The sequence below is a fragment of the Chanos chanos genome, chromosome 16, assembly GCF_902362185.1.
Source record: "Chanos chanos chromosome 16, fChaCha1.1, whole genome shotgun sequence".
In the NCBI taxonomy this organism is placed as follows: domain Eukaryota; kingdom Metazoa; phylum Chordata; class Actinopteri; order Gonorynchiformes; family Chanidae; genus Chanos; species Chanos chanos.
The window spans coordinates 14,852,647-14,874,113 of NC_044510.1; the positions used below are offsets into that span (position 1 = coordinate 14,852,647).

General features: G+C 43.9%; 2 protein-coding genes across 2 annotated transcripts in view; one reads left to right on the plus strand and one right to left on the minus strand.

The window, feature by feature from the left end:
* Positions 1 to 1,378: 1,378 nt before the first annotated feature.
* Positions 1,379 to 9,522, minus strand: rrm1 (ribonucleotide reductase M1 polypeptide). The gene is made up of 19 exons (XM_030793513.1): positions 9,462 to 9,522; positions 8,201 to 8,289; positions 7,729 to 7,906; positions 7,405 to 7,505; positions 7,183 to 7,242; positions 7,015 to 7,054; positions 6,728 to 6,890; positions 6,310 to 6,451; positions 5,938 to 6,021; positions 5,498 to 5,659; positions 5,315 to 5,394; positions 4,994 to 5,195; positions 4,465 to 4,614; positions 4,041 to 4,262; positions 3,518 to 3,594; positions 3,141 to 3,276; positions 2,722 to 2,817; positions 2,055 to 2,243; positions 1,379 to 1,716 (listed from the first exon to the last, which is right to left on the minus strand). Exons 1-19 carry the CDS (start codon positions 9,478 to 9,480, stop codon positions 1,522 to 1,524), a joined length of 2,385 nt encoding a protein of 794 aa, XP_030649373.1. The 5' UTR covers positions 9,481 to 9,522; the 3' UTR covers positions 1,379 to 1,521.
* Positions 9,523 to 12,856: 3,334 nt separating this feature from the next.
* slc6a7 (solute carrier family 6 member 7) overlaps positions 12,857 to 21,467 on the plus strand; it is a 16,018-nt gene continuing 7,407 nt past the window's right edge. Inside the window, exons 1-5 of the mRNA XM_030793284.1 lie at positions 12,857 to 12,979; positions 14,170 to 14,398; positions 18,981 to 19,112; positions 20,722 to 20,870; positions 21,318 to 21,373. Of these exons, the coding sequence (XP_030649144.1) occupies positions 12,857 to 12,979; positions 14,170 to 14,398; positions 18,981 to 19,112; positions 20,722 to 20,870; positions 21,318 to 21,373 (689 nt within the window). The remainder of the gene's footprint in view (positions 12,980 to 14,169; positions 14,399 to 18,980; positions 19,113 to 20,721; positions 20,871 to 21,317; positions 21,374 to 21,467) is intronic.

A 21,467-nucleotide genomic window follows, 5' to 3' on the forward strand; every position in this document is an offset into this window, starting at 1 on the left:
CTCAACTCCAAGTCTGCGCACTTCAGAAAACAATTTCCTGTTCCCTCAGGGAGAGGGGTGATGACATCACAGACCTCCCAAATGACTTCAGCCTGCTTGTTTTCCTAGTCAGTGAGAACTTTTATACACGTCCACCATTACCATGAGCAATACATGCGGTCATTCACCGGTCAAGCTCTTATAAACTTCCCACATTAAAGTCAACAACATATAGTTATTCACCAGTCAAGCTACCAAGTGTATGTTGGAAACCAAGAAAATAAAAAACCCCATTGAATTAAAGCCTTTCTATGAAACCCTGAGTTTGCTGGGTTTTTCTTTTTTTAAATTTCTCCACCAATGAGAATCAGGGTCTAATCAAGGTCAAATTCTTTTCCCTTTTTTTTTTTTTATTTAAAATCACGTCGTTGCGCTAACCTACTACAATCCAGCGCCGGAGCTACTGTACTTCTGTACTTATCAGGAAAACTCCTCCAACCTCCTCATAAAAGAACTGATTTCACGTTCCGTGCTTTTCATGTCCATGTCGCTCTTTAGTTGCCAGGTGTTGTTTTTCCTCTCTGAAAGGCAGTATATGTGTGTAGTTGTTGTTGGGTCTGGCAGGCACCAGCTTGTGAAACACCTGCTGTTTGTACCAAGTCTGGTCTGTTCCCCAGGGGGTTTCCATGGCGATCCATTAACTTTTCACCTGTAGCATCGCATCCTGTACGACCTCGAGAGAGAGTTTGACGCGTCTGCATTCCCCCAGCGAGAGAGGGAAGAGAAGAAAAAACAAGAACAGGTTGAACTGCGTTATGTGGTTGTGCTAACGCCAGTAACACATACCAACGTCCAATTCTGAACCATTCAAATACTGACATCTAGAGCAACCACCTGCCCTCACCAAGGCAACACCTGTGATTTAGAATTGTCATGGCGACAGATAACCAGGTTAATGTGCCTACACCCTACAGATCAGGATACAGTATTCCTTCAGTAGTAGGCTTTCGTGATTGGATGAAAAGTGTTTTTGGTCACTGTTAGACATGGGGTAGAGGTGTGTGTGTGGGGGGGGGGGGGTGGGCGCAGTTCATTGTTTCAGACACTCTGCCTTGTCTGTGATACATTTTCAGACAAAACGAAAAACCAACAATTCACACATTAATATCAAAGGTGGTTTATTCTGAAAAACGTCAGACAAAACACAAAGAACTATATTGTTCATATATTACACATGGACACCAAATAGCTTAACCAATTCCAAAGAAAAAAAAAAAAAGAAAGAAAAACACACCACACCTCTATAAATATGAATTCTGATTAGATTTGATATGTGAAATTACGGAAAGCCTATGTACAAGATTTTAACGGAGGAAAAAAAAAATATTGCATGTCAGTAAACACTGAATGGATCTGGCTTCACCCAGTCCTCATTCCTAACCTTAGACTCAGAGTCTAATGACAGGAGCTCTTGATTTGGCCTGTTAATCTGATTGGTGGAGTGGATGTGATTGACAGGTAGAAGATGTCAGGAGGCGGGGTTTAAGAGCCGCACATAAGACACTCGTCGCGGTTCTCCAGGGAGCAGACCATGGCGGCCTTGTTCCTCTCTTTCACCTCCTCTTCACTGGGAGCTTTCGTCGGCTGGGACTCCTTCAGTTTCTCCTTGTTCAGCGTGAACTGGATAGGGTTGGCCGCCGGCTTGGTCCTCAGATAATACATGCCCGTCTTCAGACCCTAAAAACACAGAATCACAGCGCGTTTCTAAAAAGTTCTTCCACGGTGCTGTCAAATTTATTTGTATGCAGTAGACCCGAGTTTAGCTTTTTAGCATGTCCTCCTCAGCTGTTCTCCTAATGGAGTTTTGACTTTTCGACTCAAATTCTCTGGCTTAGTGAGAAAGGATGCTTTGTGAAAGATTTCTCCTTGTTCAGCCTGAATGTAAAACCCAGGCCTGTGATCATATTTAAAACAAAAAACCAAAAAAAAAAAAACTGTGTTTATCAGGCCCCTGGAGAAATGGACAAGGAAGCCCTGCGGTTTCCCCGAGAGAGGCCCTCGCTGGGCGGACTGACCTGCTTCCAGCCGTAGAAGTGCATGCTCGTGAGTTTGCCGTAGTTGGGCTCGGCGATGTGGATGTTCAGAGACTGACTCTGGTCGATGTAGGCGCCGCGGTCCGCAGCCATCTTGATCACCACCTTCTGAGAGATCTCCCACACCGTCTTATACAACTCCTTCAGATCGTCAGGGATCGACGGGATGGCCTGAAAAACAAACAAACAAACAAATAAGTCTACAATCATTCATGCATGTTTATAATAAATGTAGTTATTAATAATCGGTATGATAAATAATTACGGTTAAATACACCTGTAGAAGTAATACTAACAGTCCTAATAATAAATGGAGTTATTAATAATCGGTATGATAAATAATTACGGTTAAATACACCTGTAGAAGTAATACTAATATTCCTAATAATAAATGGAGTTATTAATAATCAGTATGGTGAATAATTACGGTTAAATACACCTGTAGAAGTAATACTAATAGTCCTAATAATAAATGTAGTTATTAATAATCAGTATGGTGAATAATTACGGTTAAATACACCTGTAGAAGTAATACTAATAGTCCTAATAATAAATGTAGTTATTAATAATCAGTATGGTGAATAATTACGGTTAAATACACCTGTAGAAGTAATACTAATAGTCCTAATAAGGATGCATTGGTAGTGACCTGCACGGATCCGTTCTGAGCGATGAGCTGGTTCTTCATGTCCTCGTCCCACAGACCTCTCTCAGTCAGGTCCTTTAGCAGGTGAGGGTTCACAATCTGAGAGAGAAAGAGAGAAAGAAAAAAAAACGTTAAGCACCATCTCTCTCTTTCCTTCACTCACTCTAACGGTCTCAGAGGGAATTCTGGGTGATTTACATATGAACTGGAACTAAAGATAAATTGTGAAACTGACCAAAACCATATTTTCACGTTTCCCAGCTGAAGCTAAAAAAAAAAAAAACAAAAACAAACAAAAAAAATACCCCACACATAGATTTCCCTAAGTGATGACCAGCATGAAAATGTCCCTGTTACACCAAATGTTTCAGATATTTTTGTCCTTTCGGTAAAATCTGGTCCACACACGGACACACACAGACCTGGAATTCCCCAGACAGGACCCTGCGTGTGTAGATGTTACTGGTGTACGCTTCGATGGACTCGTTGTTTCCCAGGATTTGGGCCGTGGAAGCCGTGGGCATGGGAGACATCAGCAGACTGTTCCTGACTCCGTGTCTAAACACACACACATGCACACGCAGAGACACACACACACGCACACGCACACGCAGAGACACACACACACAAACACGCAGACAGAGAGACACACACACACACGCAGAGTTTAGTTACCGTCACCACAGAACACACACGTCAATAATGGTGCAGTGTGAGGAGTTATTGGGCGATGTGAGTGGTTGGTGCTGATTGGCTGAGGGCCGGTGTGGGCGTGACTGTCATTTCTGATGAATCTTACTTGGCAATTTTCTCCTTCAGGGCCTTCCAGTCCCACAGATCTGTGGGGGTCCTATCCCACATGTCATACTGCAGGATCTGTGACACAACACAGAGAGAGAGAGAGAGAGAGAGAGAGAGAGAGACTCTTACAGCTCCAAACAAACAAACAAACAAACAAACAAACAGAGTTCCCTGATTTCACTACGCTGGGTCTCGCCTGTGAACCCGACATTTAGACGACTGCTTCCCAGTCTGTCAGGTCTACACATTTCAAAGTCCCTTCAGGAGAACTGGGAAGCGTTTATTTAGACAGCAAAAGATCGTCGCGTTAAAATGACTACACTAAAGCTTTGGCCAGTCTAAGCTGTGCTGTTTCAAACTGAACACTGCATGGAACCAGTAGCCCCGTGCATGCATGTGAATGTGTGTGTGTGTGTGTATGAATACATGTATAGACATACCAGTCTTAGCTTCGTGAGGTAGGTCTGTGTGTGTAGTAGTAGCAGTGGCCCTGTGTGTGTGTGCGTGTGTGTAACACTCACCCCCTTGCTGACGGGCGAGCCGGCGTAAGTCTCGTACGGGCCGTGGGCGGCGGCCAGTTCACAGCTGGCCTCCAGTGCTGCGTAATAAATCGTCTCAAAGATCTGGATGTTCAGGAGCTGAGCCTCCGGACTCTCGAACGGATAACGCATGAGGATGAAGGCGTCGGCCAAGCCCTGCACGCCGATACCGATTGGCCTGTGGCGCTTGTTCGAGTTCTCCGCCTGACGCAAAGAGAACGGACTTCGATTAGAAATCAAGCCTGGGTCAGAATTTGGGCAGACCCTGCTGCTGGGGCCGTATTTGGGTTTGATCTCATTTGACCTTTAGGGTGAATGTTCAGGGTCAGGGTTAGAGTTAGGGTGAGATTTGGGGGGGGGGGGGGGTGTGACGGTTAAGTTTGCGGATCAGACTTAAGCGTCTCACCTCTTTCACGGGGTAGTAGTTGATGTCGATGACTTTGTTGAGGTTCCTGACGATGACTTTGGTGACAGAGGCCAGCTTCTGGAAGTCGTATGTTCTCTCAGGGGTGACGTACATGTTGAGGGCGATGGAGGCCAGGTTACACACTGCCACCTACAGGCGACAACGCAACATTGCACATTAGACACAGTGATATCTGAAGGATATGAAGGTAACGTAACAGGGTGTATGTTAAGTGTCCGGTCATAGTAGGCACTGATAACACTCACTGTCTCATGTCACACTGCACAAAAAAAATAACCACATGACACTCAAACAGCACAATCCCAGACAAACTTGTTTCTGAACAGAAACGCTTCCACGCAAGTACTACCTCACCTTCATTTGATGTTAACCATCTGATCAGATTATCTTGTGTGTGTTACCTTGGTTGTGTGTGTGTGTGCACATGTAATGTATGTGTGTGTGAACGTGCAGTGTATGTGAACGTGTAATGTGTGTGTGATCTGACTGCAGCTCTGTTCTCTCTCACCTCGTCCTTGCTGGTGTACTCCACGATCTCGGTGCAGAGGTTGCTGCATTTGATGGTTCCCAGGTTCTGCTGGTTGCTCTTGCGGTTGCAGGCGTCCTTGTAGACCATGTAAGGCGTCCCCGTCTCCGTCTGAGACTCGATGATGGCGTACCACAGCTGCTGCGCCTTCACTACACGCTTCGCCCGACCCTCCTCCTCGTACCTGACAGACAGACAGACAGACAGACAGAGAGAGATGACAGGGTTTAGTGAGTGTGTCTGTGTGGCTTATACTGGGATGACAGTGAGGTGTGTGTGTGTGTCTGTGTGAGGTGCATTTACCTGGTGTAAAGTTTCTCAAACTCCTCTCCCCAGCATTCATCCAGTCCGGGACAATCACTGGGACACATCAAAGACCAGTCCTGCAAAAAACACACACACGTAAATAATTCTTCTGCCACAGACAGCCGTGGGTCCCATAATCTCAACGACAACGGACGAGTTCTTGTTTGTTTTAATCCAAACCTGGTTGTTCTCTACTCTCTTCATGAAGAGGTCGGGAATCCAGAGAGCGTAGAAGAGATCTCTGGCCCTCTGCTCCTCCTTCCCCGTGTTCTTCTTCAGCTCCAGAAACTCAAACACGTCATAGTGCCAGGGCTCCAGGTATATGGCGAACGCTCCTGGCCTCTGCAACCACAGAGAGAGAGAGAGAGAGAGAAATACAGACACGTTAAAGACCAGGTTCACAGACAGAGAAATACAGAGACATGTTAAAGACCAGGTCCACAGACACAGACACACATACATTACCCATTCACACACGTACACACATTACAAGCACACACACAACCAAGGTAACGCACACACACACACACACAACCCATAAATACAGAGCCACATTAAAGACCCGGTCCACAGAGACAAACACAGGGTGAACTGGGCCTTCAGGGCTTTGTGTGCCTCACCTTGTTCCCTCCTTGGTCCACGTAACGTGCTGTGTTATTGTAAACACGGAGCATCGGTACCAAACCGTTTGAGTTTCCATTTGTCTGAGAAAAGAAACAGAGAGAAATAAATAAATAAATAAATAAGCGAAATAAAATAAAATAATTCAGTGACTTATTTAAAGGGACGTAACAAACATTTCATGGAAAAATCTTTTTGTTTTTAAACAAATGAAAAAGAAAAAGTCATCATCAACCGAGCATGTGGTGTATGTCTCTGTGTGTACGTGGTGTCTCTGCATGTGTGTACGTATGCGTGCATGCATCTCTGTCTGTCTGTACATCTGTAAGTCTGTGTGGTGCTTGATAAGGGGGGGGGGGGGGGGGACTCACTCCGGCGATGTAACTGCCCGTGGCCCTGATGCAGCTGACGGCCACGCCGATGCCCCCTGCTGACTTGGAAATGAGGGCGCACTGTTTGAGGGTGTCGTAAATGCCGTCGATGCTGTCGTCCTTCATCGCCAGCAGGAAACAGCTGAGGAGAGAGAGAGAGAAAGGTTTGAACTTCTAACAGACTCCAGAGAAGCTGAGTTTTAACTGCCCAGCACAATGGAATCTGTTTTAGGTCTATCTAAACGGCACATTTGAGCCACTCTGACGATTTTCTGTTGATTATGCTGTCAAAAAACAAACACAAAACCCCAACATGATTATTGTCCTATCTCTAGTCCCTTAGAGAACCAAACAACCCTAAACACTAAGCCCAAGTGTCACACTGCCCCCTGGTGGTTAAGAGTTTGCGGTGCAGTACCTGGAGAGCTGGGGTCTGCAGGTGCCTGCATTGAAGAGTGTGGGAGAGGCGTGAGTGAACCATTTCTCTGACAGCAGGTTGTACGTTTCTATGGCAGCGGCGATGTCTTCCTTATGGATGCCCACAGAAACACGCATCAGCATGTGCTGCGGTCGCTCGGCAACTGCACGGGAGGCACGACAGATTCATCGATCACAACTAAATTTGAGGTTTTTCTGCTTTTTAACCACCAAGATTACACTCAGTCAATACAGCAGGTTTAAAACAACAACAACAAAAAACCTTACCTTTCCCATCCGTCTTGAGCAGGTAAGATCGTTCCAGGGTCTAAAGGCAAGAGAGACAAAAAAAATGTAACCTCATGTCACGGACATGTGAACAGAGGTGTCTCAAACAGATTCAATGTGGGGCAATGTCTGTTTGTAAAAATAAAGAGAAAGCAAGCAATGCAGTACCTTGAATCCAAAGAAGTTGTAAGAGAAGTCCCGATCATAGATGATAGCGGAGTTGAGGCGCTAAAATATAAACAAACAAACAAATAAATAAACATACATGCAAATGATACACAGACAAACAAGTGACGACAACATGAACTGGCAGGCTGCGACACAACACACTCAAAGCACCACAGCAGAGACACCTAGAGGTCAATACGCAAACGAACGAAGAGAACCTACGTCTTTGTTGGCCAACACGATGTCCAGCGTCTCCTTGGAGATCATAGGAGAGTGGCGCTTACTCACAGGGCTGATGTAGTTGTACAGATCCTCCATCACGTCTGCGACCGAGAGAAAACACATCAGGACACAAACACATCTCACCTCCTGCACGAAGGCCACCTCCCCACCACATTGTGTGGGGTTTAAATCGAGTCCGTCTGTGTGTCTGCTTTAACTCAGTCTCACACTCCTTTACAGTGAATCTGAGATAAACAGGACTCTCTCTCTCTCTCTGGTGACCGTGTGTGACAGACAGACAGACAGACAGGCTGATTGACTCACCACTGAAGACCTTCTTTGTCTCCTTGTGCAGGTTGGACACCGCGATGCGGGCAGCCAGGATGGCGTAGTCTGGGTGTTTGGTGGTGAGAGTGGCGGCGATCTCCGCGGCCAGTGTGTCCAGTTCCACAGTGGTTACCCCACTGTACAGGCCCTGGATCACCTTCATCGTTATCTGGGTCTGAAGAGAGAGAGAGAGAGAGAGAGAGAGAGAGAGAGAGAGAGGCCACACACAGCAGGTGTGGGTTTAATATGGGGTAAACACACACCAAATGACACACACCAAATAAACATACACCAAACGACATTTTGAGAGAGGATTGAAAGACAAACGCGTCAAATCCACTAAAAATAAATCTGAAAATGATATAATCAGAATATACTTGAGACAGCAAAACAGTGAAGTGACCGTTTAAATGCTTATTCGCTGAAATATGCGGATGGATATAACATCACTGCGGATGCTGGAACTTACGGGATCGACAAAGTCCGCATTCAGCCCGTAGCATAGCTTCTGGATACGGGAGGTGATTTTGTCAAACATGACACGTTCCTGACGGCCATCTGGAAAAATTAAGAAAAAAAAAGGGGGGGAGATTTGATGATCAAATATACCAAATAGATTAGGATAAAAGCGCAGTTAGAAGTAAATACGACTATGTATGGGAAAAGTGCGCGCCTCTCAATTTCAGTACAAAATTGTCTTTAGCGCTGGTGGCGTTGGACTGCGGGGCTGATTCCAGAGAGGAAATTATGAAGTTAATCATACGCGCTTAGTTTACAAATAAGCAGAGGGTCAGGTCTTGACTTGTCCGAGAATCGTATGGCGCCAAAGAAGGCGGAACAGTTCTATTAAAAATACAACTCATTTAAAATGTTGGGGTTTTTTTCCCCGTTTAAAGCGATGTTGCCGCATGAATATACTCCATGAAATATAGGTCATATCGACTTGAGGTTTTAACTTCCTTTAAGTTTTGCTTTGTCTGGAGACAACACAAAAAAACACACTAAAATGTTTCACGTGCTGCAAGCTGACAAATTGGATAGCGTATCTATATTCATAAAAGTTTGGAAGGAGTTCTTCAGCGAAGCGACAGTCGCCTGTCAAACTCAGAAGTTATTCATTTACGAAATTCACATTTGGCGCCAATCTGACAAAGAAACTGTACCTAATGTCGTCCAGTCCTCTATTATAAACAGCTTATATATACGGTTGATAAACACGTAAACACCATTAAAGGAAACACACTCTAATAGTTATGTTACTGTCAACTTGCTTCAATTAATTAAAAAATGACATTTGAGTATTAGGAGGGAAATTTATAGATTAGCCTAAGCTTGGTGCAGAGGTTAGCTTGCGTTACTAGTTTCCATATTTGTTCTTTTTAGCTTGTAATTTAATCATAACATTTCTGGCAACTGGACCAAGTTTCTGAAGGTGCAATAAACTATAAATAGCTTTAGATATTTTAATACGAGTCGGGGGGGAAAAACTGGAAACACACTGGACATTCGCAGGGCTATGTTAGCTAGCTTAGCCATCTTATCCAAGAGAGGAGGATCAAATTTGCCTTTCAGTCGCAATATCATCTAGGTTCCTAAAATAGTTTTAGATAAAAATAACTAATGCAAAAGCACATTCAATATTTCACTGAATCCAACAACCATTGGCAGCAGTCTTTCAACTGCTTCCAAGTTAGGTAAGACAGTATTAAACAGTAAGTGATGTAACTCACCTCGCTTAATGACGTACATGTTGAGTTATAGTTCTGCAAGACAAACTGCAGCTTAAAAAAAATAAACTACAACTATAACAAATACTCTAACAGAGCAGAGAGGTTTTTGGTGCACGCCCGGCTTCTGTGTTTGACCACTTTGTTGCAGGACTGAGGCGCGAATGACTTCAAATCCCGCCACAACCGTCTAATGTCTTAGACGTCTTCCGGGAGGCTGGGACTACGGCCGGTGTCGTAACAGGAGCCCGTTCCACACTGTTACTTGCAGTCTTGGTTTGTCTCCTTTCCTCATCGTGCGTGACTGTGTGAGTGAAAGCACAAGGGCGGAAACTATCTATCTCCATCCGGTCTGAAAATTTCCATCAGAATATTAGAACAAGGACCGTAAATCTGGCGGGACGTTTTGAAATTCGTCATGTATTGTTGTTTTGTAAGACGGAATTGTTTAAAATGGAAGCTTTTGTCTTTCCCTCCCGAAAAATTTATTTCGAGAACGTATAATTGAGTAAACAATAACTGCATTGCTGTAATTCTTGTTCCATGTACTTGTATCGCTTTGAAATGGACGAGGAACCAGAAAAACGAGTCGTAAGGAGATATTTGAAACATGTTACAGAAGATTGCTATCTTCAGAGTGAACATTGCTGAGACAACTAGAGAATGAAAGATAGATCATGAAGGTGATTAACGTCTTTAATTATGAAAACATTTTAAAACAACAGAAATCGTTGACGCACCCATGTTTATTTAGTAGTCATTCCGTTTACACGGCTGAAAACCTTCAGATAAATTTCTCTCTCTGATCGGCTTTCACTTCTTTCCATTCCATTCTGTTTTGCTGAAAATAAACATGAAAGTTAGTTATTATAAGAAAAAATCTGCTTGAAAACAAAATATATTTGAAGTCGCTTACATTTCAAAATGTCAATACCTTCAATTCACTGATCTTGTAAATAGAGATGTGTGTGTGTGTGTGTGTGTGTGTGTGTGTGTGTGTGTCTGTGAGAGAGAGAGAGAAATTATAGTGAGGTGAAGTAATTTTTTAACTTAATGTCCTGTCATTACGGCTCATATTTTAATCAAATGACCATGTAAATTGCACAGTCTCCCAACTCTTCAATGATTGACTCTTTCCATATACACTGTCTTTATAAGTCAAGTTGGGGTGGACGGACCAGAGGTCCACATCTAACAGGTCTATCTGCTGTCTCCTCATTCTCCTGCCTAATAAACACTCACAGTAATGGTACAGTCACTACACACCGCTTTGCATGTCTACCTGCCTCTCCAGACAGGCACTGCTGTTTTGCACCCATGGTTACATAGGCCGTGGTCTCCCTGCATCTACACCATTCATTCCCCTCGACTCTCTGTGTAGAGCCGCTCCATCTGCAGACGTTTCCTACGCGAGCACACGTGTCAATCATTCTCCCTGTGCCCGCCCACTGGGCACCTGGCCCAATCCTCAGGGCCAAGTGAAGGACTGGTGACCTGTCAGACTCACTGCACCTGGCTGACACGCCTGGTATGGCGGTCGACTAAAGCCCCGAAAGCACCTGCTTCGCTCTGCAGTGTCGGTGCACCTGTCAGCCCAACTGCCGGTCCTCTTGACTCTGTCCCTGACAAACTCCCACTGAAATATCATGGAAAAATACTAACCCTCACTCCACACACACACACACACACATTTATGCAAATCCAACAAGTTCCTTGTCAACAAGGTATGAAATGCTCTGGAGCTAAGTGCCCGAACGCTAAAGAGTCAGTGACATAACTCCTCCATGCTTCATTTTTATTTATATTTCTGCAAAACAACAACAAAAAAACAGATACTCTCCGACTGTCCTGTATGTTTTGGGGCTGCTGTCGTTTTTCCGTCCGAGTCGGCGGCACACAAACATCTTTGAAGGCCCATTTCTCCTAGAGTATTTCTGTGTCCCTCTTCCCTAAAATACACAAACTACTCTTACCCCCATACTCTAGGATAGGTTCCCCCAGTTGAGTCCTGGCATTCCTCCAGGTTCCCTCTTTATTTTGGTCAAAGAGAGTTTTTACACTGTCACTTCTGGCTTGTTCACTAGAGGTCTCAGGTCTGGCAGCATGTACAGCTACTTTGTGAGACAGCTGGAAGAAGCGGCAAGACGTAGTAGGTAGTAAGCTGTCATGCCACTATTTACCACTAGAGGGAGGCACCACTCCACCTGCCAATGCATCCTGTACATGGGTGAGTTTGTCTGATGAAAACTGACAGGGGTAATCTCATACTGTCCTGTTTGTTTTGGAGCCGCCGTCATTTTTCTTCCGCGTGCGTTGGCAGTAGATAAACATCTGCAAAGGCTAAACTCTTTGTGTTTGCACGGAACATGAGTGAACGCCGCTCGCTGTTCTTGACATTGTACAAGACGCGGCAGGAAGAATCTTCCATTAGCACACCAAAAAGAAATTTGTTTAATTCAACTGATGTGAGTCTCTTCCTTGACACAGCAGAACTACTGTACATGAAACACGTTTTGAGTATATCTATCTCAGGAGTTTACTTCAAACTTTCCGTTTTCTTCACAGACCAGTTTTTCCAAACCCCGATCATCACTGATAAAGCTCTTCTGTCCTGCACTTACTACCTGGAGTTTGAATTTATGAAGTCTGCTCTCAGTGTGATATGTATTTTTAACGTTTGGCATACAGACATATGATCAATACCAAAATTACACCGTGGCTGTCTTTGCATTACTAACGTTGCATTACTGCAGTTTCTATGTGGAGAAGGTTGCAATTTCCTGTAGCTGCCACTGCGGTTTCCTGTTGAATATTGAGTAAGAAAATAGACAATGAAGTGATGTGAGAGATCACTCAGAGAGAGCATTTTAAGGCTTCGCTCCTCCCTGTGTTTTTAGATGAAAGATGGGTCATGAAGAGTTTTGAAAAGAGTTTGGTACTGTTTGAAAGCAAGTCAATATACAAAAAATACGGTTAAAACAGGTATATTGGCAAAAGCATCCTGTTTTAAAGAGATAGAAAAATAAACAGGCTGCCAATAAAACGGACAGATAGATAGATAGATAGATAGATAGATAGATAGATAGATAGATAGATAGATAGATAGATAGGCGTGTGCATAAAGCAATATTTTCTTTTTTTTTTTCGTGAGGAGGAGTGGCTTACCTGAGTGGAGGTGCGCGCTCGCTGTGTGAGAGGAGAAAGGTACCTCCTTTCTGTGTTTACAGCCCTCCCCTTTCCCCGCTATGAGAACATGGCGAACACAACTGCATCTGTGTAATTTTGTTGACTTTATGAGTGACTTGACTCGTATTTGGTCCTCTAAACTGCACTAGATCAAGCGGTCGGGTTTGGTCGATACTGGCGTTCATTCACCCCCCGCGACATCTTTTATCTCAATGAAACCATTACCGGAGCAATGTAACGAGCATCAGAAAAAAAGCTCCAACCAGTCTCCCGGGGAGATGCCTAGCGAAGAGACAAAAACAGCACCTGGAGACACGGCGGCGAAAATATCCGAGGTGAGTTTGGAATCTCTCCCAGTTTGTTACCTAAACGAATAGTTTAACGTACACTTTAAAACAGATTGTTTTCGAAACGGAATTAGTTGTGCAAAGTGAAAAGTCTTTCCACAGAACACGGCTCACTTACTTTTTTTTTCACGAATGACGAGTCTCTGTTGTAACGAAACCCGTTTGTCCTCATTCCTTTGACGAGCACGTTACAGAATGCTCTTAGCACAGTATTGTCCGTTTATGTGGCAACATATTTGATATACAATGTGTTCTTTATTTACAATTCTTCATGTACTTCCCAGATTTTGTAATAGTTTAACTTCGTATAAACATACCGGTGGTAAACTAAGGAATTTAAATCGATCGGAGAGATTTTAAAGAAGTTCAGGATGACAACAATGTTTATAAAATGCCTTAAATGGATAAATATAGGGGTTTGTCGCCCACAGCTTTGTCACTCCGTAGTGAAAGTGGTCGTTGGTTTTTAAGTGCTGTGTACATCGTAGGAGAAACAAAAGATGAACACCATCAAAACTTTTCTCTCGTATTTTTCTCCACTGTATCCATCATCCCATTTCACACCTGTCCTATGTCTTTGACGCAACGAGAGTTACTTCCTCCTCATGCGCAAACGCCGTCAGTTCTATCAAGACCGCACAAATTTATTACTTCTCCTTCACCCTCAACTGCTTTCTAGTTAATAGAAGAGGTAGTAGAAACGAGCATCAAAATAACAAATTCCTTACAGTTTAAGAGAGGAGGTTTAAACAAACAAACAAACAAACAACAACAAAAAAGTCCTCTAAAATCCGTCTCCGTAGAGCCTTGACATCAAACACTTTTTGTTTTTTCTCTTGTAACTTAGTTGCGCGTGAGTACTGTAATAGTCGACTCTAATGCCATATAGACTACACCCATGATTGTTTTATCTCAACATCATGTGCAGGATTATATTGGCTTTACTTTCAGTTTGTAGGTGGGGCCCGGTTATTAACAGTAACTGGTTATATTTCAAGTAGAGTTTGTCGGATAGGTTTCAGTATGAATCAGCACCCTGCTAATGAAAAACGCTGGCAAAGCTGATCATAGATAATCGTCTTGTGGTGCAAAGCGTATCAGCATGTCTCTGACTGAGCTGATGTGCGGAGAAGTGTCTCGAGTGACGGTGATCTGTGCGTTTTCTCGTCTTTGCGTAGAGGCCAGCGCAGCTGAATGGCAACACTTTGACTCATGATGTCACGCACCCGTCCGCCCAACCGCAGTTGGAGACCAGCCATCCCTCTCCAGCCGCTCCGTCCCCGGACAACCTGCTGCCCAGGGACCAGTGGGGAGGGAAGTATGAGTTCCTGCTGTCCTGCATCGGTTACTGCGTCGGCCTGGGTAACGTCTGGAGGTTCCCTTACCTCTGTTACCGCAACGGCGGAGGTGAGCGTCCACACCCACGAAACACACCCGGATTGTGTGCGAGAGAGCTGAGTAGACGGATGACAGAACATGCAAATGTGTATTTAAATAATTCGGGTGTGGGAACAAGAGCCGAGAGAGATTCTCGCGTGTATAGGAATGGAGAATGTAAAAGGGGTAAACTTTCATGACTCTGATAGACTTAAGTTTAAACACAAAAACAGCTGTAGATGGATAGACACACAGTAATTACTGAGTGAGACAGCTCAGTCTGAACTCTGCCTCGGGGCAGTTTGATCTCGCACTGTCTCCTGTCGCTGTCCCATCCTTCCCAGCACCTCGAGATGAGGTGTAGGTGGAGCGGACACCATCCCAGAATTAGCATTTAAATTAGAGACTGTGAAACGGCTGCGCGTGTGTGTGTGTGTGTGCGCTTGATTACAAGGAACTATATTAGGCGTCTTGTACTTTAAAAGCGACAATACACTGGCGGAGTGGCTGGATACACTGGCTGAGTAAGCTTGTTTATTTCACCACAAGATTCTCCAAAACATAGACAATGAAACAAACCATGAAACAACAAATACAGGAGTCAGGCGCACACAAAACAAGGACGAGTTTGGATCAGCTGCACTCAGAAATCTCTACCAACACTATGGCTCAGAGAGACTAACTAATGAAAGACTTCAGAACCGCTCACAGAGCAGGCTGAGCAGGGGGCGGGGCCGGGGGGGACAAACCAAAACCAGGAGAACACATAACTCATTCAGCTGTCCAATCAGCCCGTGCTTCAGTGGACCAGTCAAGTGTCGATAGGCTGAACGACCAGGGAGGGACAGTGAGGACAAAAACACTGTGACTTTCTTACAACAGTCTCAGAATGGTCTATAGAATATATAGAACAGACTGTAGAGTATATGAAATGGTCTATAGAATATATAGAACAGACTGTAGAGTATATGAAATGGTCTATAGAATATATAGAATAGACTGTAGAGTATATGAAATGGTCTATAGAATATATAGAACAGACTGTAGAGTATATGAAATGGTCTATAGAATATATAGAACAGACTGTAGAGTATATGAAATGGTCTATAGAATATATAGAACAGACTGTAGAGTATATGAAATGGTCTATAGAATATATAGAACAGACTGTAGAGTATATGAAATGGTCTATAGAATATATAGAACAGACTGTAGAGTACATGAAATGGTCTATAGAATATATAGAACAGACTGTAGAGTACATGAAATGGTCTATAGAATATATAGAACAGACTGTAGAGTACATGAAATGGTCTATAGAATATATAGAACAGACTGTAGAGTATATGAAATGGTCTATAGAATATATAGAACAGACTGCAGAGTATATGAAATGGTCTATAGAATATATAGAATAGACTGTAGAGTATATGGAATGGTCTATAGAATATATAGAACAGACTGTAGAGTATATGAAATGGTCTATAGAATATATAGAACAGACTGTAGAGTATATGAAATGGTCTATAGAATATATAGCATAGACCACAGATTTTCCCACAGAGGATGTAGTACCCTCTGAGTACTCCGTGCTGTGACGTTTTGAAGTTTAACTCCTGTTTTAGGAGGGACTGGACGTGACGTGGACGTTTAACCTGTTAGCTGAATGTCCTCGTCATTCTGTGGTTAACAGTGAAAATCTCTGTCCTGAAACACAAGGAGCACAACAGCAGACTAAAACATCCATAAATGAGACATTAGCACTGGGGCTGGACACACACACACACACACACACACACACACACCTACTTATACATACACTAACACACACACACACACACACACACCTACTTATACATACACTAACACACACACACACACACACACACACACACACCTACTTATACATACACTAACACACACACACACACACACACACACACACCTACTTATACATACACTAACACACACACACACACACACACACACACAGTCACATACTCAGTCAGGTGATGTTTTCCTGGGCGTACATTTGTAATGTGATGCTTGGTTTGTTGTTTGCTTGAGATGATTCAGATGAATTCTCTTTTTTGTTGGTTTATTTGAACAAAAAAGCCAAATAAAAGAGAACATTGTTGAAAGGTCTTAGTTGAATGCCTAGAATCAGTCTTGGTTAATGATCAACTTTTGTTCCTAAAATTGACTTTTAAATGTCAGATGAACTGTGGGAATTGAGGGAGTACAGGCTGGTTGTAATCTGGTTTATAGACCTGGATTAGCACTGGAACATGTTAACACTGGTTGTAATCTGGTTTATAGACCTGGATTAGCACTGGAACATGTTAACGCTGGTTCCAATCTGGTTTATAGACCTGGATTAGCACTGGAACGTGTTAACGTTTGTTCCAATCTGGTTTATAGACCTGGATTAGCACTGGAATGTGTTAATGCTGGTTCTAATCTGGTTTATAAACCTGGATTAGCACTGGAACGTGTTAACGCTTGTTCCAATCTGGTTTATAGACCTGGTTTAGCACTGGAACGTGTTAATGCTGGTTCCAATCTGGTTTATAGACCTGGATTAGCACTGGAACATGTTAACACTTGTTCCAATCTGGTTTATAGACCTGGATTAGCACTGGAACGTGTTAACGCTGGTTGTAATCTGGTTTATAGACCTGGATTAGCACTGGAATGTGTTTACGCTGGTTCTAATCTGGTTTATAGACCTGGATTAGCACTGGAACGTGTTAACGCTTGTTCCAATCTGGTTTATAGACCTAGATTAGCACTGGAACGTGTTAATGCTGGTTCCAATCAGGTTTATAGACCTGGATTAGCACTGGAATGTGTTAACGCTTGTTCCAATCTGGTTTATAGACCTGGATTAGCACTGGAACGTGTTAATGCTGGTTCCAATCAGGTTTATAGACCTGGATTAGCACTGGAACATGTTAACACTTGTTCCAATCTGGTTTATAGACCTGGATTAGCACTGGAACGTGTTAACGCTGGTTCTAATCTGGTTTATAGACCTGGATTAGCATTGGAACGTGTTAACGCTGGTCTAGCAACCTGCTCACGTCTCTCCCCTGTAGCTCATTGAAAGTGAAACATAAAGTAAAACATGGCCTCGGAGGATGCAGCTACGAGTGTCGTCAGTTTCCACCCTGTTTAGAGCCTTTTATGTTTTTGGTGGTGATAGTTTCATAATGATTTTTAAAGCCAAAAGAAGAACTGCTGTAGCGTGTGTTTATAGAAGTAGATGATAATGTAACAGGAGTATGTGGCGTGTATTTCTCACATGTGTTTGCGATGCTGGTGAACCATAGGCCTACTTGGTAATATGTAACTGTGTATAATGATATAAATGACTAATATTAAGGCTCTGTTTCTCAGGTAGGGATTAATCTTAATTTTAGATGAGGACGAGGTCTTTTGAACTGCATTAAATCACATTAGTTTTCTCAGTGTTAGATTTGGCGCTGTCTAGATTTAAATCACCGGAAATTGGTATGGGACTGCAAATGGGATGGTAGATCATTGTAGTTTTGAGTTTGCGGTTATACCATTTCAGAAAATGATCACTTTGGTCATAAATACACAAGACTAAAAGTTCAAGTGTTTGTTTATAAAATTGTGTGAATGTTGAGTTTATCATAAAGGTATTGGTCAAAAAATGGTCCACTTCCCCTTTACATTGAGAAGAACACTCTTAGACTTAGACCTTCCTCTTTTTTATACTCTTTTTATCCTCTGTGTGGGAAAGTGATGCGTTGGCCTCTTATACGAGGCTGGGACTTGCATTTTTCTGCAGAAGTCTGGCTTGTTCTAGAGTGATTTCCAGGGAATACGCGTGTACAGATTTATACCTGGAAAGAAAAGGTGGAGCTGTGTGTACCAGTGTATAGTTTTCTTCTTTCTCAGTGACAGTAAAACTGTCAGGACAATGGCACTGTTGTTGTTGTTGTTGTTGTTGTTACCTGTAGCACAGACATGATTTCTCTGAATTATCCTTAAGCACAGCAGAGGAGTGCAGAACACCTGGACAATCCCAGTAAAACACGACTAAATCACGGCATTGTTCATACGTCTGCAGACCGCATGACTGCATTGCTCTGTGTTTGTGTATGAATGTGTGTGTGTGTTTGTTTGTGTATGTGTGTGTGTGTGTGTGTGTTTGTGTATGAATGTGTGTTTGTGTATGAATGTGTGTGTGTGTGTGTGTGTTTATGGCACTAGTGGTAAAGTCCTCATCCCGTCTCTCAGCCTGTGACACGTGTGTGTGTGTGTGTGTGTGTGTGTGTGACGTGTGTGTGACGTGTGGGTGTGTGTGTGTGTGTGACGTGTGTGCTCTTGGGCATTAAAACAGAAGGACATTCATACGTTTTTGCTGAAGACCTGAGACAAAAATGACGTGATATGCTGCACACGCCTGTTTTCCTTTTGTCCTTATGATTATTATTATTATTTTACACTCTCTGATTCGCCTGTCGGTCATTTCTGTGGCATGAGCAGAGAATCATACAGATGAGGACTGGTGATTCTGTCTTGCATGTATGAACAAGCACTGATTGTGTGTGTGTGTGCATGTGTGTGTTTTCTCTGGCAGGAGTGTTCCTCATCCCATACTTCATCATGCTCTTCATCACGGGAATGCCCCTCTTCCTCATGGAGCTGAGTTTGGGTCAGTATGGAGCGGCCGGGCCCATTACCGTGTGGAAATGCTGCCCGCTCCTCAAAGGTAATGCAGCACTGGTGCCGGCCACACCCATCACTGGCCACACCCATCGTTAGACACGCCCATCACAACATTAGACCGAAAATTGAACTAGAGCTGGCACAGTGGGTAGCTCACGGTCTGTAGGTGTGTAAGGTTCAGATTAGACGTCCATAAAACATAGACATCATTTGGTTATATGTCATGGTTCTGGGTGACACGGTGGTGCAGTGGGTAGCGCCGTCGCCTCACAGCAAGAAGGTCCCGGTTCGATCCTTTTGATCCTTCTGCCAGGGTCCTACACGGGTTTCCTGTGGGAGGGCCGGTTTCCTCCCACAGTCCAAATGACATGAGAGTCAGGCGAACTGGAGACACTAAACTGCCCCTGTGTGTGAGTGTGTTTGTCTGTGTGTCTGCCCTGTGATGGACTGACGACCTGTCCAGGTGTGAGTGTGTTTGTCTGTGTGTCTGCCCTGTGATGGGTTGACGACCTGTCCAGGTGTGAGTGTGTTTGTCTGTGTGTCTGCCCTGTGATGGACTGACGACCTGTCCAGGTGTGAGTGTGTTTGTCTGTGTGTCTGCCCTGTGATGGGTTGACGACCTGTCCAGGTGTGAGTGTGTTTGTCTGTGTGTCTGCCCTGTGATGGACTGACGACCTGTCCAGGTGTGAGTGTGTTTGTCTGTGTGTCTGCCCTGTGATGGACTGGCGACCTGTCCAGGTGTGAGTGTGTTTGTCTGTGTGTCTGCCCTGTGATGGACTGACGACCTGTCCAGGTGTGAGTGTGTTTGTCTGTGTGTCTGCCCTGTGATGGACTGGCGACCTGTCCAGGTGTGAGTGTGTTTGTCTGTGTGTCTGCCCTGTGATGGACTGACGACCTGTCCAGGTGTGAGTGTGTTTGTCTGTGTGTCTGCCCTGTGATGGACTGACGACCTGTCCAGGTGTGAGTGTGTTTGTCTGTGTGTCTGCCCTGTGATGGACTGGCGACCTGTCCAGGTGTGAGTGTGTTTGTCTGTGTGTCTGCCCTGTGATGGACTGACGACCTGTCCAGGTGTGAGTGTGTTTGTCTGTGTGTCTGCCCTGTGATGGACTGACGACCTGTCCAGGGTGTTTCCCCGCCTTTCGCACAATGAACGCTGGGATAGGCTCCAGCGCCCCCTGTGACCCTAATAAGGATAAGCGGCTTAGAAAATGAATGAATGAATGAATGAATGAATGCCATGGTTCTGACCCGTGTCATAGTGTGAGGTCTGCAGTGTGTAAGGCAGACAGGTTTTGGATCTGAAGGTATGGTTTTTAGAGCCGCTGTTTTTTTTATTATAGGCCACATCTGCTGTGACTATTCACTGCTGTTGTGTTCTCTGTATATGTTATCCTTATCCTATCCTATTTAAAGCACATTATTACTATTATTACTGTTGTTATTTTACTTCTGATCTCATACACTTGTGATGTGCAACATCATATGTAACCATTGAGGGCTCATTGAATTATCTTATCCCTTCATTAACACTCCTACAGGCCAAATGCAGTGGTCCTCCTGTCCTCTCTAATGTTCTCTCTCTCTCTCTCTCTCTCTCTTTCTCTTTCTCTTTCTCTTTCTGTCTCTCTCTCTCTCTCTCCCTCGCTCTGCAGGGATTGGCATTGGAATGCTCTGTGTGTCCACACTAGTCTGTCTGTATTACAACGTAATCATCGCATGGACCTTCTACTACCTGGGAAGCTCCTTCCAGCACCCCTTGCCCTGGTCCTGTGATGCCCTGTCCAATGCTCCCCTGTGTGGGGTAAGAACTCAGTTTAAGGCCTTACTAACACTTTAATTCTAATCTGTGTGGCTTAGTCATTGACTATTTCTACTCAGTGTGAGGTTAGTAACTGTGTTATTGTACTCTGTGTGGGGTTAGTCATTGACTATTTCTGCTCTGTGTGAGGTTAGTAACTGCTATTGTACGCTGTGTGGGATTAGTAAATGTGTCATTCCACTCTTTCTAATTGTACTCGGGGGTTGGAACACTGCTGCTGTAGAGTTTAGTTTTATGACACACATACACCAGGCAGGTTAGGTCAGCTGGCTGTCCTGTACCTGTGTAACTACTCAACAGACAGTAAACCAAATGTCCACAGTAAACCGAATGTGCACAGAGCAGGACCATACATACACTCCCGTCTTCAGGACGAGGGAAAAACATTGGAAAAAAATCGTTCTTTCTCTCCTTGTCTCTTCCTTGCAGAATGTAACCACAGTGGGCGATGAAAAAGCCCAAGGACCCTCGGAAATTTTCTGGAAGTGAGTGCAACACGTGGGAATGTTTGTCCTAACAGTTTCCCTCACTGTCGTTCCGTTATCCGATTTCAAAAGTCTCCCCGGAATTATGTCACAT

What these genes read in the sequence shown, in the direction of transcription:
- rrm1 (XM_030793513.1), bottom strand. An exon ending in ACAACTTCTTTGGATTCAAG is followed by an intron (nt 7,055 to 7,182) that starts GTACTGCATTGC and finishes TCTTGCCTTTAG; the next exon opens with ACCCTGGAACGATCTTACCT. An exon ending in AGAGAGTAGAGAACAACCAG is followed by an intron (nt 5,395 to 5,497) that starts GTTTGGATTAAA and finishes TGTTTTTTGCAG; the next exon opens with GACTGGTCTTTGATGTGTCC.